The following is a 16,070-nucleotide window of genomic DNA, read 5'->3' on the forward strand; positions in this document are numbered from 1 at the left end:
TCAACTTCTTATCTAGTAATTTCAACTTTCAACTCGCTACACCATATCGTTAATGCAAGAAACTATGCATGTAAGAGATCAATTTACAATCCACAGCTTCTTCTATTACAGTTGGAGCTGCTCCTTTTTTGAAGAGTTTTTAGCCGAATTCAGCACTGAACTGGGAGATTCTGGAAGCTGTCCTTTGTCAAATGCTAGAGCTATATATTTTTTATTCTCTGGAACAAAATTAAAATTAAACTGTAAGCACTTCTCTTTTTGTGTTGTGTCCTTTGGAAACCCAAATACAGAAACAGAAGAAGCTCTGTGAAAATAGCAGCGTTTGGATGCCATTTTAGCTTTCTCTGCTACAACATTACAGCGCCTCTGGCCATGGCCCTTCACAGGGTGTGTGTGCGTGGTGAATATGTATAACCTGAGGCCAGGCCCGGATTAAGAACGCAGGGGCCCCTGGGCACATTGTCTTGTAAGGCCCCCTACTCGGCCGCACCCCTATAATTGAATTAAAAAATAAGAATAATATAATAATTTTTAAATAAAGTGAATCTATAATTTGTTGCCCACATATTTAAATAAATGATATATAGTACATATATATTTATAGTCTACAAAGATTTAACTTATTTTTCAAAGCATTAAATAAAAATACTAATAAATCTAGCAAAAATTTATGTTTTTTGGTATACTTGTTCAAGTTCCCTGAAACAGTACTATATATAATATAGTACTAATATATATTTATTTATTTTTAAGGGTGTTTTTAATGTATAACAAACATATATATGTATATATTACATATACGTATGTATATATTACAAACGTATAAAGCATAGTATTGGCATGGCATATAACACACAATGCCTCTCCAATCCAGTTCTATGAATCTGAGTCTTTCATAATACACACTTATTAATGATTTACTGTCTCTATTTTCTCTACTCTCCTCGTGATGAAGAGTAGGCAAACAGCATAGATCAACTTGATTATAAACCTAAAAGTATCCAAAATCACACACACTATACCTCTTCTCCTTTCCGGTCTCTCTCTCTCTCTCTCTCTCTCTCTCTCTCTCTCTCTCTCTCTCTCTCACTCTCTCTCTCTCTCACTCTCTCACACACACGCACACACACATACTCACTCACACTCACATGATGAATCCAGTCTGCGCTGCTATTAGCCTCCTCCGCCTGGTTAATGCTAGCTTTCTCATCTAACATTACCATAACGTCTTCTTCTATACCCTCATTCTCCTGATCATGGGTCTGTTTAAAGAAGGTGTGTATGGAACATGCCTCAATGATGCCTCCTCTCCTCTTTCTCTCGCGTTTCTCTCCACCTGTCCACTCATTTTTGGTGTACGACAACTACTACACTACAGTCCGCTCAGATAAGTGCGGGTTATTTCAAAACTGACGTTTCCACGCTTAACCAATTACAGCATTCTGTTTAAAGAAAGAAAGACAATTTAAATATAATGACAATACTAGTTATATGTGATAGCGATTTGTTTGCTAAGAAAAAAATATAGTCTGATATAGTTTTTTACAGACGTGCCATCTATTAAATGTTCTTCACACAGAGCCATGAGGTCGGAGAATACGGGTGAAGTAGGGCTAGTTGCGGCAAATGATTATGACGAACAGAGTTCGGAAGATTGTAGATAACATTGTAGATACAAATCAATTCTATTAAGATGTTGCTAACATTTAACACAAGGTAAAAAATAACTGTTTATAGAATATAATCACTATTTAGATGCTGTTACACATATGAATTAGGATAAACATTATTAAATAGCCTACCCACAAGGCACTTCTGACTATATATCACATTTGCATTATTTTTTACAAAATGTTTCCTTCATATTAAAAATAAATATATTTCCAATCTGATATGTAATGGGGAGAGAAAAAGTAGCACGAGTTCAGCAGATGGTGAATTGGAACCGGGTTGATGATCAATCGCGTCAAAAGATGTTGTCGTGCGCCTTACGAGGTACACCGCTCACGCTGTAATCTGCTTCACTCATGTTGTCTCTGCCAATCAGGCATTGATGGGCATAAACCATGAATAACTTATTCCAACTAGGTGCGCTATTTGCAATTAGCCAAAAAAGACACTCCGAAATTGGCTTCCCCCCACCCCCCCTCGCAGGGGCCCTAAGTGCGCACGGGCCCCTGGGCCTGTGCCCATAAGGCCCATTGGTTAATCCGGCTCTGCCTGAAGCGTTTGTGATCTCACGATCTCACAGATGTATGTTCATTAGCTGTAGGCTTTGCTAAGCTAATTCTGTAAAAGCCAATGTCTCCCTTTACATTGAACTTTAAGCATCTTACGTTCAGAAATGTTATTTATGTTCACACAGCTACATTACACATCAACTAAAGTTTAAAATATGATATCGTAGTGGACCACCCCTTTAAGTCAAAGTTTCAACTTTTTATCTCATAATTTCTTATAATATCTCAAAATGTTACATTTTATCTTATAATTTTGGCTTTTGACTTAGTAGGTCATATTTTTTCATTTTTATCTTGAAATTTTGACTTTTTAATGCATTTGTTTACCTGGCAGAAATGAGCTTACATAGATTTAGGTGTATTATATGAGTTTTTCTTATTTTGCATATATATTTGTTGTTTTTATTAGGCATATTTAGTGTGAATACTTTTAGTTTTGACTAGATAACATTAAGACTAACATCTTGATTTTAACATCCCAAAAAAATTACTTCAGTGAGTCTTTAAAAAAATGAGTTAAGACACATAAATCAATCCTCTCTCTCACTGTTTCCCTGTAGCTCCTCAGTATATGGAGGCATTTGTGGTGCACAGTAACCTGACATCAGTGTTTGTGGACTGGAGTGGCTCTTTTTCTCTGAACGGGCCTCTGACAGAATACAGCCTAACCGAAAGCAGCCTGCGTGTCTACAGCGGCTTCCACAGCTCTCTGCACATCCCACGCACCTCGGATAAAAGTATGAACACTGTGCCTCAGGCAGGATTCCATTTGGCTCACAGGCCAGACTTTTTAGCTCCCTTTCAGTATCCTCGTCTCTCATCATCTCTCCTGTCTCTTTTCTCTTTAGCCTTTGCATTCCAAGTGACCTGCACCACTGACAGCGGAAGCGCCAGCTCTCCTGTCATTAAATACAACACGGCCACTGGTATAGGTATGTTTCTTCAGGTCTGCCAAGTGAAGGTGACTGGAGAAACAAAGCAGTGTCTCCAACCTGAATGTCTGAGCAGAGCTGCTCCTCTGCCAGTGTCACTGTTGCAGACTTCATCAGAGTTATCACTGAAAAGCCAGTTCACTTTTTGGTTTTGACAAGGAAATTGATGTTTAAACATCTTTTCAGAATTGCTTTATACAGTAGCTGATGGCTGCAGTCAAACTGGATGAGCGCAAACTGTGGATTTTACCACCCTTATTGTATTAATTATTACTACAGTCAAATGTTCCACAAATATAGGTGGTGAAATGCTTTCGGCATTAAACCACCAACATAAAATATGATGAATATAATGTTAATATGGCTTTCACAGTGTTTCATATGCTATGCAAATGTAATATAAGAAGCAATTTACCAGTTAAATAAACTACAATCAAGTTCATTTATTAGTTTATTATCAAAAGCCTGAAGTCTTTCGCACAATACCTTATTTTAAAGTACTTGTATAGCCTGTTTTAGTTTAAGTGTATAGTTAAGTATTTATATGTATATTTAATACAGTTAGACACCACTCTGCTATGTTAGTTATGTATAGGTTTAAAATAGCTTCTAAGATGAGTGTTGTGTTCATATTTATCATTGTTTATTTATGCAGCACCGTGGTCCTGTGAGACACTGCATTTCATTCCACTATATGTACATATATGTAGGTAAATGACAGTAAAGTTGATTTGACTTGACTTGATAAACAAAAACAATTAAAAAGTATAGAATATAAAGCTGATATAAACAAAACTTTAACAGCAACAGTTTAACTGAAATGTTGATATGTTAGTTTATGGTTCATAGTTCATAGTTCAAGATACAACATTATTAAAGGTCCCATGAAATTAAAATAAGGTTTTTAGAGGCAAGGCAAACTTTATTTACATAGCACAATTTTACACAACCTTACACAACCTTAGTTTATCCAAAGTGCTTTACAAAAAATAAATTATTTAATAAAAAAATGCAACTTTTATCAAGAGTATAAGAAAAGGAAAAATATACAGTTGAAGTCTCCCTTTTATTTTTTTATTTTTTTAAATATTTTCCAAATTATGTTTAACAGAGCAAGAACATTTTCACAGTATGTCTAATAATATTTTTCTTCTGGAAAAAGTCGTATTTGTTTTATTTCGGCTAGAATAAAAGCAGTTTTTTTGTTTTTTATTAACCATTTTAAGTTCAAAATTATTAGCCCCTTTAAGGCTACCCCTCTACAGAACAAACCATCATTATACAATAACTTGCCTAATTACCCTAACCTGCCTAGTTAACCTAATTAACCTTGTTAAGCCTTAAATGTCACTTTAAGCTGTATAGAAATGTCTTAAAAAATATCTAGTCAAATATTATTTTCTGTCATCATGGCAAAGATAAAATAAATCAATTATCAGAAATAAGTTATTAAAAATATTATCTTTAGAAATGTGTTGAAAAAAATCTTCTCTCCATTAAACAGAAATTGGTATGTATAAATGTAATACTAAAATACAGCTTTGACACAATCCACATTGTAAAAGTGCTATATGAATAGACTTGAATTGAATAGCAGTGATAGTTCATGCTATGTTTGTAGAGTATTGAGCTTAAAGCATATAAAGAGAAAATAATAGAGGGCCAAGAATAGATTCTTGTGGAACACCACAATGAATGGGTTTAGGTGGTGAAGTAAAAGTTCCAATATTTACCGAAAAAGATCACCCCTTTAGATATGAGGAGAACCAATGTAAGGCAAGGCCCTGAACCCCAACAACACACTCAGTTTGTTTCAATAAAATGTCTTGATCTATGGTATCTAAAGCAGCGCTTAGGTCTAAAAGTATTAAAATAGCAGATGACCCAGAATCAATGGAGAGTAAAATGTCATTTGTGACGTTTCACGATGTTAGTTTTAAGGATATCTAATAGCTAGTGTGCTCCAACACAGTGAATTTAGAAGATATAAACCTGACATTAACCTCCAAAGCTTGAGTTTGTCACCTCACACTTCAGTTTCTCAAGGAATCTTGACCAATAAAATGCTACATATATCAATTATGAATAAAAGAAGTTACTTTTATATTTCATATTAAGAATAAATCCTAAAAATAACTTCCAATTAAGACAATTTAATGTTTTGTATTGATAATAATCCCTGTCTATTGATTGATTGATTGGCAGATGCTGTGGAGTCCAGTTCAGGAGGTAAAACAGGTCTGTATGGCTCTGAGTACAAGTTCTACACGGAGCTGTGGTTCATCATTCTGATGGCGCTGGTGGGGCTGCTGCTCCTGGCTCTGTTGATGGGTCTGGTGCTAAAACGAGCTCTGAGCAAACCTCCCTTCATCAGGGAGAGACCTCCAATAATGCCCCTGCAGAGGAGGAGCACCAAATATCCACCCAAAGACTCCTATCTGGTGAGAGACTGAGAAAACATTTCATAAATCTGCATGTTACAGAAGTGGAATACAAAAAATATGTCTATTCATGCACAGATGCGTAAATTCCAATGCGTAATTCCTTCAGATGTCCAGAAGAGGGAGTGCTAACACTTCTCTTTACTCTGTGATAATTCCATTGCTTTCAATTGTTACTGTAATTTAAAAGTTTTGAGTCCTGAAAGGAATAGAACAGTGATTAGTGAGGATGTATTAAATTGATAAAAATTGAGAGGTAAAGGTATATTTGATAGGTATAGGTATATTTGATAGGTATAGGTGATAAGTGACAAGATGTTTATAATGTTTTTATTTTAAATAAACGTTGAAAACAACATTCTTCTATACAAAACCAACTGCATCATGGTTTCCACACAAAACCATGTTGTTTCTCAGTATTGATTTAAAAAGAATATCTATAGAAAAATGAGTATTAGACATTAATATTAATGTTTATTGGGAATATTTCAGTGATTTCTAAAGGTATGTGACTGAAAATTAATGGCTTCTAAAAATTCCACTTATTTATTACAGGAATGAGTAGCACTTTTAATGTATTAAACTATAAAGCTTTTCATTTGCTGTCTAAAAATATTTCTCAAATTTATTGTTATGTTTTGACTCATATTTAATGCAGTCTTTTTAAGCATAAGAGACTTCTATCAAAAATCATAAAAATATCATGATAACTACGTCCACAGTAAATGCTGCACACTGTATCTCTGAATGCAAAGCATGTCACTTGACTTGGATTTTTGTTTGACTTATTTGTGCTCAAGACAGAAATATTTCTTTTACACATGCATGAGGCAGGTGTGCAAATATCAACTTACATACGCCTGGAAGCTAAACTAAACATGAAATGTGATGTAAAATCATGTCAGTTTCACGTATCATTTTCACATACTTTATTTTTCAGAATTATGACTTTCTTGTAAGTTTCTTGTAATTGTGACTTTACAATTTCTCACAATTCACACTTTAGGTTTCTGCTCAAAATTGTGTTTCTGTCTTTCTAGTTGAAGTAAATATAAACTCTCTATTGTGTGTGTATATATGTTGAAAAAAGGGGGAAAAAGGTATGGACTGCAAGAAGTAACAGTTGTGAGATATAAACTCTGAGCACTAATTTTTTCAGGTTTAATCTCTCAGTTGTCACTGAAAAAGTCTGAATTGTTTGATTAAAAGGTCACAGCTACATCTGTCTGTATGCCTGTTTATCTGTATGTCTTTCTGTCTGTCTGTTTCGTTTAAACTAGTGCTGTCAAAAGATTTATGGCTATATATACAGTTGAAGTCAGAATTATTAGCTCCCCTTAATTATTTCAGGAGCTCCCTGTTTATTTTTTCCCCAATTTCTGTTTAACGGAGATAAGGTTTTTTCAACACATTTCTAACTATAATAGTTTTAATAACTCATTTCTAATAACTGATTTATATTATTTTTGCCATGATGACAGCACATAAAATTTCTAGATTTTTTAAGACACTTCTACACAGCTTAAAGTGACATTTAAAAGCTTATCTAGGTTAATTAGGCAGGTTAGGTTAATTAGGCAAGTTATTGTATAATGATGGTTTGTTCTGTAGACTATCGAAAAAAAAAATATATATATATATATCTTAAAGGGGCTAATAATTTTTTGACCTTAAAATTGTTTTTACAAAATTTAAAACATCTTTTATTCTTGCTGAAATAAAACAAAAAAGACTTTCTCCAGAAGAAAAAATATTATCAGACATACTGTGAAAATGTTCTTGCTCTGTTAAACATCATTTGAGAAATATTTAAAAAAGAAAAAAAATCAAAGGGGGCGAATAATTCTGACTTCAGCTATATTTATTGTACTGTAAATAGTGCACTGTGCTTACTTATTATATATATATATATATATACACTGTGAGTACACATACTGTACATGATGTAAATGCAAACTTTTTATTTGGATGTGATTATTCATGGCATGCTGTAGGCGAATTGGGTAAAAACAAAAATTGACCTTAGTGTTCGAGTGTGTGTGTGAATGAGGGAGTGTATGGGTGTTTCCCAGTACTGGGTTGCATCTGGAAGGGCATGCATAAAACATATACTGGAATACTTGGCAGTTCATTCTGCTGTGGCGATCCCTGATAAATAAGGGAAAGAAAAATGAATGAATAAATCAATTCCCAATTAATCGTTTGACAGCAATAGTTTAAACCCATGATAAGTTTTCAGAGAAAACACTCCTCGCCTGTATAGTGTGTCATTTCTCTTTAAATCTGCTGTCTGTGTTTTAACCATCTCTGTCCTGCTCCAGAGAGCCTCCTCTGAGCTCTGCTCTAACCATGCTTCTACTGCTCTGCTTCAGCCTGATACACCCATGGTAAGCGCCCTCTCTCTCTTTCTCTTCTTCCCAGTTTGACAATATAGCGGACTCCTCCTGCAGTATAACTCTAAAGCGCTTTGCCATGCACACTGAGGTACAGATCATCAGCATGGCCTGCTGGATTGGCTTGATTCGTCCTCATATATTAACGCCTGCCTAGGCAACATTCACTATTGCGATTTTTAGTACACACTATATAAGATGGCCTTAACTGCTGTGTACTGAAACATTTGATGTAGTATACTAATTATGTACAACTGAAAGCAAAATTATTAGCCCTCCTGTGAAATTTTAATTTCAAATATTTCTCAACTGCTGTTTAACATTGATTGATTGATTCATTCATTCATTTATTCATTTTCAACCGCTTTTCTGGGGCATTGTCACAGGGGCAGTGACCTTAGGAAAGAACCCCAGACTTCCCTCTCCCCATACACTTCCTACAGCCACTCACTGGGGGATCCCGAGGTGTTCCCAGGCAAGCCGATAGACATAGTCCCTCCAGGGTGTCCTGGTTCTTCCCCGAGGCCTCCTCCCAGTGGGAACACCTAGGTAGGCGTCCAGGAGGCATCCGAAACAGATGCCCGAGCCACCTCAGCTGCCTTCTCTCAATGTGGAGGAGCAGCAGCTCTACTCCAAGCTCCTCCCGGGTGACAGAGCTCCTCACTATCCATAAGGGTGCACCCTGCCACCCTGCAAAGGAAGCTCATTTCGGCCACTTGTATCTGAGATCTTGTCCTTTCAGTCATGACCCAAAGCTCATGACCATAGATATAAGTAGGAACGTAGATTGACCGGTAAATTGAGAGCTTGCCTTTCGGTTCAGCTCCTTCTTTACCACAACAGACCGGTACATGGACCGCATTACTGCTGCCGTTGAACCAATCCGCCTATCAATCTCGCGTTCCATCCTTCCCTCACTCGTGAACAAAACCCCAAGATACTTGAACTCCTCCACCTGGGGTAAGGACTTTCCTCCAACCTGAAGATGGCAAACCACCTTTTCCGAGAACCATGACCTCAGACTTAGAGGTGCTGATGTTTAACATACAGATGATATTTCAACGCATTTTAGACATAATAGTTTTACTAGTTGTTTTGCAAGATACTATTATTCAACTTAAAGTGCTATTTAACTATAGAGGCTAATAATATTGAGCCCAAAAAGAATTTGTTACTATGTAAAAACTACTTTTATTCCAGACAAATTAAAAGAAATTTTCCTTGTTTCCTACACCCAACAATACCTTCGAACTGCACAGGTTTGCGGTATATGTTGTAATCTTCCAGAATCTTGTCAGTTTTTAATGTTAGTAGTACACAGTAGTGAAGGCCAACTGATTTTATTGCTGTTTTTTAAAGTACAAATATTTTTGACAATACAATAAGGTTCCATTTGTTTACATTAGTTAACTGCCCTTGGTCATTTCAGTTTCCAATGATAAACACTTTTAAAACTTATAGTAGAAATGTATGCTGAGGAAATGAGGCTTTCCAATGAGCCTGGGTTGGTTTAATCTCAGCAGTGTGGACAAAATCAAATATTTGATTACTCTTTGATTACTATTTACCCCTAAGTGAAGAATAATAAAAATGTAAGTATAAATAATAATAAAATAATAATAATAATAAAATAATAAAAATGTAAAAGTGAAAAACTGTTATTAATTACTCACACTCATGTTGTTCAAATCTCCTGAGACCTTTTTTATCATCGGAACACAAGTGAAGATATTTTAGATGAAATGCAGGAGCTCTCTGACCCTTCATAGACAATGAGGGTCATGAGTCCTTTACGGGTCCAAAAACCCATCCAAAATGTGTTTTGTACGGACCCCGACCTGGGACTTGTTGGGCAACTCTTAGAAGCCTTTCTTGTGGCTGGGGTAGAGCATATATGCACATGACATTACCATTTTGTTTCCTGACTACCAGATTCTCTAGCTATAGGCGAAAGAGCGCTATTTATTTATTTGTATTTAATACTTGTATTTATTTTATTTGTATTTAATTTATTTATTTGTATTTAATGATGTAAATATCAGAAAAAAGCAGTCCCAAAAAACTGAAATACCTGATCATCATTCACAACACTGTTTAAATTACTACTCGGCCATTAGAAAAGTACATTCTATACAGTATGAATGGAATACTACATTTTGTTATCATCACGTGACTGGCCCTAGTGAGTTGCGTCACTTCACTCCCATTCATGAATTCCCTCGCAGGGCATCTTCTAGGTCAAGTAGTAGGTCATCCGGGTACTTCTCTCATACTGATTTTCAAATTTTATGAACTCAGACATACTACTCGCATACTGATTTTAGTGTACTTTATAGTATGGAAGTATGCGGTTCTGGACGCAGCCATACATTACCAAGGCAATGACTATGTCATTAGTATTACATTCAAGTTCTGTTATCTGACCACTGTGGAATATGAAACCCAAGCTCTGCTTCTTGTGGCTGAGGTTAAGTATGCGTGTTGGGTGTTTTAACCACCTTATTTCCTGTTTACACCCCATCCTAATTTTACAAGCTGCAAGTTACAAAACAAATGCAAAGTGCCACTGACTAATCATGGCGGATTGGGCATTCTCCGAGCCCGATTAACTTGGGTATTACATACAGACCCAATATATAATATATTTGGAACCCAACCTGGACCCGTCTGACCATTTAAAATTTAAAGACCGCTACTTTATATATTTTTAAGGCTTGGTTGTGTTTATAAGGTTCAAAGCAATGTGTGCTCTGCTTCATTTGTAGAAAATCACATTATTTTTTCATATATCTTACTTTGATTATATACAGCTACTCAGCTAACATGCACGTAATAAATCAATTTAAACAAATAAAAATACTTACAGGTTGTGGCTCACAATCCACAGCTTCGTCTGTTATGGTTGGAGCTGCTTCTTCTTTGAGGAGTTTTTAATCAAATCCAGCACTGAACTGGGAGAGATTCTGGAAGCTGTCCTTTGTCAAATGCTATGGCTATATATACATTTTTTAATTCTCTGAAACATAATTAAAATTAAGTTGTAAGCACTTCTCTCTTTGTGTCATGTCCTTTTGAAACCCAAATACAGAAACAGAACAAGCTCTGTGGACAGCATTTTAGCTTTTCTGCTACATTACAGCATTACAGGGCCACGCCCCTTTTTTGTAGTCCCCAAACTTTGTTTGCTGTTGGCTTTGCTAAGCTAACTCTGTAAAAGCCAATGGCTCCCTTTGCGCATCTTACATTCAAAGACGTTGCTTATGTTCACACAGCTACATTACACATCAACTAAAGTTTAAAATATGATAACGTAGTGGACCACCCCTTTAATGTCCAGAAGATGAACCAAAAACAGTCAAAACAGGGTTTCTCGGGGTAAGTAAATAATAACAGAATTTTCTACTTGGAGTGAACTAACCCTTTAACCAAAAGCATTTAGTAGCCTTTATTTAAAGTTAGTTAATGCATTATCTGATGACACCAAATAGAACCTTATTGTAAAGTGTTTACCAAATAACTTTATACATGAATGCCTTTTGTGGCATTTATTTATTTTTTTGCCATTGACAATCTCTGTCTCTTAAAAATAAATGAAAAAATAAAAAAATGTGTGTTTCATAATGGAGATTTCACACACTTTCCATTATGTTTTGGGTTTTGTTTCACCATCAACTGGTATTGCATGCCTGCAGAGTGTATACATGTTTTTGCTTATCTGTTTTTCATTGACTACTGCATGTGACAGTGTGCATGAGTGTGCAGTGATTGCTTGTGCTTTATATTGATCTGCTGTGTGTTTGGATGACCAGGGTTTGACCGATACTAAGATCGGAGGCACGTGCACCAGTAATCACAGCTATCAGGCCAGCATGTCTGTGCTGCGTGTGCCCAGTCAAAGCCAGCTGAGCCATGCCTACTCCCAGAACTCCCTGCATCGCAGTGTCAGCCAGCTAATCGACACTCAAGATAAGAAATCATGGGACGCAGACCTGCATGCCACTGACAGCGGAATGGTGAGATAAACATGTGGAATTTGTGTCATAAGGGATATTATAGCAGTGATAATTACTGCAAAGTATAAAAAAGCAATTGTGTCACCCTTGAGAAAAAAATACAACTTTTTTTGTATTGCTGACAACTGACCATAAACTAGGCCGCATTAAAAGTAAATAAATACATTGATTTATTATTTTTGATTTGAGATTACAGTCAAAAAGCCTCTATTGATCATTAAAAAGGGTCATATTTTGGTTTTGGGGGTTTCCAACAACAGGCTGATATGCATGCAAGGTCAGAAAACACTTTCATTGTCTTATATTATGCATTTATTTTTACCTAATTATCCCAACGACTCCCTTATGATTCGTTCAGCGATTCATTTGTTCCCAACCCCTCCTTAGCGCGATGCTAATCTGCTCTGATTGGTCTGATGACCCAGTCTGTTGTGATTGGTCGACTGCATTCAGCACGAGACAGAGAGAAATGCCCACCATGGCTTATCAACAATTTTGAAGTAGTCAGAGTGCAGAGTGTATGTGTGAGCCAAAAGCAGGAGTGCATTAAAGCAATGCAGTTGAACAGCAGCATATTGCTCTATTCTTAACCATAAGTAAAAACAGTGACACACATTCAGTATTTAACTACACAATGGCAAAGCTGAACTATTTTGAAACTTAACCGCTGCACATGTGTAGGAACAGCTAATGGTGGCTATAGCAATGACAAACGACAGAGGATCGCGAGCTCATAATCGCATTTAAATCCGTAAACAATTCGGCACGCAATGCATTTTCAACGTAGCTTTAGACGCAATATGAGAATATAAAGAGTTAACCAGATACAGTAAAAGCTGTGTGGAGCGGTTGCAAGTAACAAAACACAATTAAATACATAATTTGCAACCATTGTAATCACCCTTACTTCCACTTGTGAAATGGAGGAAGGAACTGATCCATGAACTGTGTACTGTAAAGTTCCTGTCAAGCTCTGACAAAGTCCCATACATCAATAGTCTTTTCTGATCCTTCCTTTAACAAACGGCTGATGAATCCCCCGTTGTAAGGGTGTAGATTGGTGAAGCACTCATCAGAAAAATGACTGGAACACGGCACAGGGTTGAGGCTATAATGCTGAGGTATTTTTGCAAAAATAAACTTCAACCACTGACTCTTCACAGCCTCATCTTTAAGTAGGGAAAACAGCACTAACTTTTCCGCACTCTTCAGAGCACAGCGTCTTCGCGACATGATTCAACCGGCATCTGCTGCAGTGTTTGTCTGCAGTGTTTGTCTCTTTTTCTTTCTACAGTGTTTGTGGGCAGGGCCGGGGGTTTCAGTTATACCTGGGTCTGCGCTTGTAACAATGGGCGGGCTTGAGTTCCATATCAACGTCATGCTGACACAGCTAAAGACTCGTTACAGCGGTGATTCATTCAAACCACTCTGAGTCGACTCTTTTATAGATTAATTAATTGTTTTAAACACGGTGCAATTTCAGATTTAACCCTTTGCTGGATATTTCACGTCACTTAGTGCTGTGTTACACACTGCACGGAAGGTCATTATCAAAAACCCATAATAGGGGCTCTTTAAGCAACAAATACTATATGTTTTGAAAGCATATTTCTGACAATAAATTTAATTTTGTAGGTATTAATTTTGTTCTCAGTTGTTTTAAAGTCAGAATTGCAGAATAAAAAAGTCATGATTGCAAGAAAATGGCAGTTGCTCAAAAAAAAATATATATATACATATATATTTGAAGATTTTGATGATTCTCTATAAAATATTATGTATTTTCATGCAATTGTAAGTTTAAATCTCACATTATATTTCCAGCATTTCTGACATTTTTGCAATTTTGGGAATATATTTGGGCAATTCAGACTAATTTTATATTAATTCTTTGGCCTTTTTGAATTTATATTTGCAGTTTTGTTATTCTAGCAATTGTAATTTTTTCCTATTAATTATCAATTATTCTATCTTGGAATTCTGATAAATTTTCTACCACTTCTTACTTACACCAAACTCCACAATTTCAACAAGTATGACTATTGACCAGGGGTGTCGCTAAACCCCATTTACTGGGGCACGTGCCCCAGTATAAATCGCCAGTGCCCCAGTAAATGCTTTGAGATATGACTTACTTTATATGCAAGTGCATTTATTAAGAGTGGTAATCCCAGAATAAAGACGTTATTCTCTATGTGCAACCAAACCAACTCTGATGAAAGCAATGCAGTTTAATCAAAGAACAAACTGAGCATGTGCGCAGAAAAAAAACATACCTGTGCCGCCGCGCGCATCACGCACACCGCTTCTGCTTGGCGCTGAGGCGCCGCTCTGCTCCCGGTCCGGTGGTGAATATGCACGGCGAAAAAATAGCCGCGCTGCTCATGTGTTGTAAAACAGGCACACAGTGAGTTTTGCAAGTAGACAAAACAAAGTTTAAATAATATAATGGTGATCTTATTTATACTGCATGGCTCCTGATAGTTTTATTTTTGATATGAAGCAGAAAGGACGGATGAAGTCAGGGAGGTTAGACTTAATAAACCTAATTCTCAGCCTTGAGTCGGAATTACACAACAGATAATTCTATAAAACATCTTTTTTTGTATAATATTGAATTGTCTATAGAATTTTATTCTTATAAAATTAATATTCATGCAAAAGATTTCTTAAATTATCTTAGCATCTCTCCAGTTGTGTCTTTAGATTGTTTTCCAGTTACATTTAGGATTAATTTCTGTTATGTATTTAGAATAATAATTGGATTACAACAATAGTACTGCTATTTATTTATAATTGTATATATTTTTATATATATATATATTTATAGATACACACACACACACACACACACACACACACACACACACACACACACACACATATATATATATATATATATATATATATATATATATATATATATATATATATATATATATATATATATATATATATATTTATTTATTTATTTTGGAGGGGGTGCTGTGCCCCAGTAGAGCTACACCCCTAGCAACGTCTAGCAACGCCCCTGCTATTGACTATTATGACTAATTGAAAATAGTTGCACAAATTGGCACCATCTGACATTAAAGACTAATAATGATGCTGAAATCCAATCTTAACCTCTACAGAAATACATTGTTTTATAAGTGAAAGATGTTTCACAATATTAGTTTTTACTCTTAAACTAAGTTTACTTTTAAACAGTTTAGTAGGCAATTAGTTATCAAACAGTTAATAATATATTTCAGTGGGAATTTAACAGAAATATTTAATGTATTCTGTACATATGACAGCAGGAAGCCACATATGACCAATCAAGTATTCCAGACAAGTGTGAATGTATCATTAAAAGGTCCACAAACATGTACATTTATGTTAATGTAAACATGTCTGACCTGTGCTTTCTTATCATCATAACTGATGCTGACTCTTCTCTTTTTTGCAGTATGTGGGGGATGAGGACTTTGGAGAGACCATTAAAAGCTACAGCTCAGTTAAGAAAGAGCAAACCATGTTTACAGACACTCACTTGTGAAGTTTTCACACAAACACCCACAAGTGTAAAGAACACCCATGTTTTTTTTCCTTGAGCACATTCCGTAGCTCAGTCAATATCGCATTTATAACAATAAAATAAGGCACTAACCTTTATAAATATACACAAGTATAAAATACATAAAAAATATGTTAGGAAATCACTTTTATTTGTTTTAAATAATGTTGTATGTAACATGAGATTATCCATATTTTTTATATGATGCTTGATTATTCTCTGATTTTTTTTTTTATTATTATTAATCAGAGATGGGAAGATAATTTATTAGCTTATATGTAAGTTCTGACTACCTCTGACATCAACTAACTGCTTCAATTTGAATCCCAGAATGACTTATTTGTGTTACAGCCTGCTTTCAATAAGAGAAATCTTATTGAATATCATGTTTATCATTCACTGTACTTGCTTAAATGCTTACAAACCTTAATTTCCTCATATTATACCCACTCAGACATGCACGCACTAAGTTCAATTCTTCTTTTACATCCT

The 16,070-nt window shown here is 35.6% G+C and overlaps 1 protein-coding gene across 1 annotated transcript in view; it reads left to right on the forward strand.

Annotated features, from left to right (window-relative positions):
• ush2a (Usher syndrome 2A (autosomal recessive, mild)) overlaps window positions 1–15,571 on the forward strand; it is a 445,979-nt gene extending 430,408 nt beyond the window's left edge. Inside the window, 6 exon segments of the mRNA XM_056477496.1 lie at window positions 2,801–2,977; window positions 3,089–3,172; window positions 5,378–5,613; window positions 7,935–8,000; window positions 11,816–12,019; window positions 15,471–15,571. Coding sequence (XP_056333471.1) covers window positions 2,801–2,977; window positions 3,089–3,172; window positions 5,378–5,613; window positions 7,935–8,000; window positions 11,816–12,019; window positions 15,471–15,560 — 857 coding nt within the window. The 3' untranslated portion in view covers window positions 15,561–15,571.
• The last annotated feature ends 499 nt before the right edge of the window (window positions 15,572–16,070 follow it).

This window comes from Danio aesculapii, chromosome 17, assembly GCF_903798145.1.
Source record: "Danio aesculapii chromosome 17, fDanAes4.1, whole genome shotgun sequence".
Taxonomy (NCBI): Eukaryota; Metazoa; Chordata; class Actinopteri; order Cypriniformes; family Danionidae; genus Danio; species Danio aesculapii.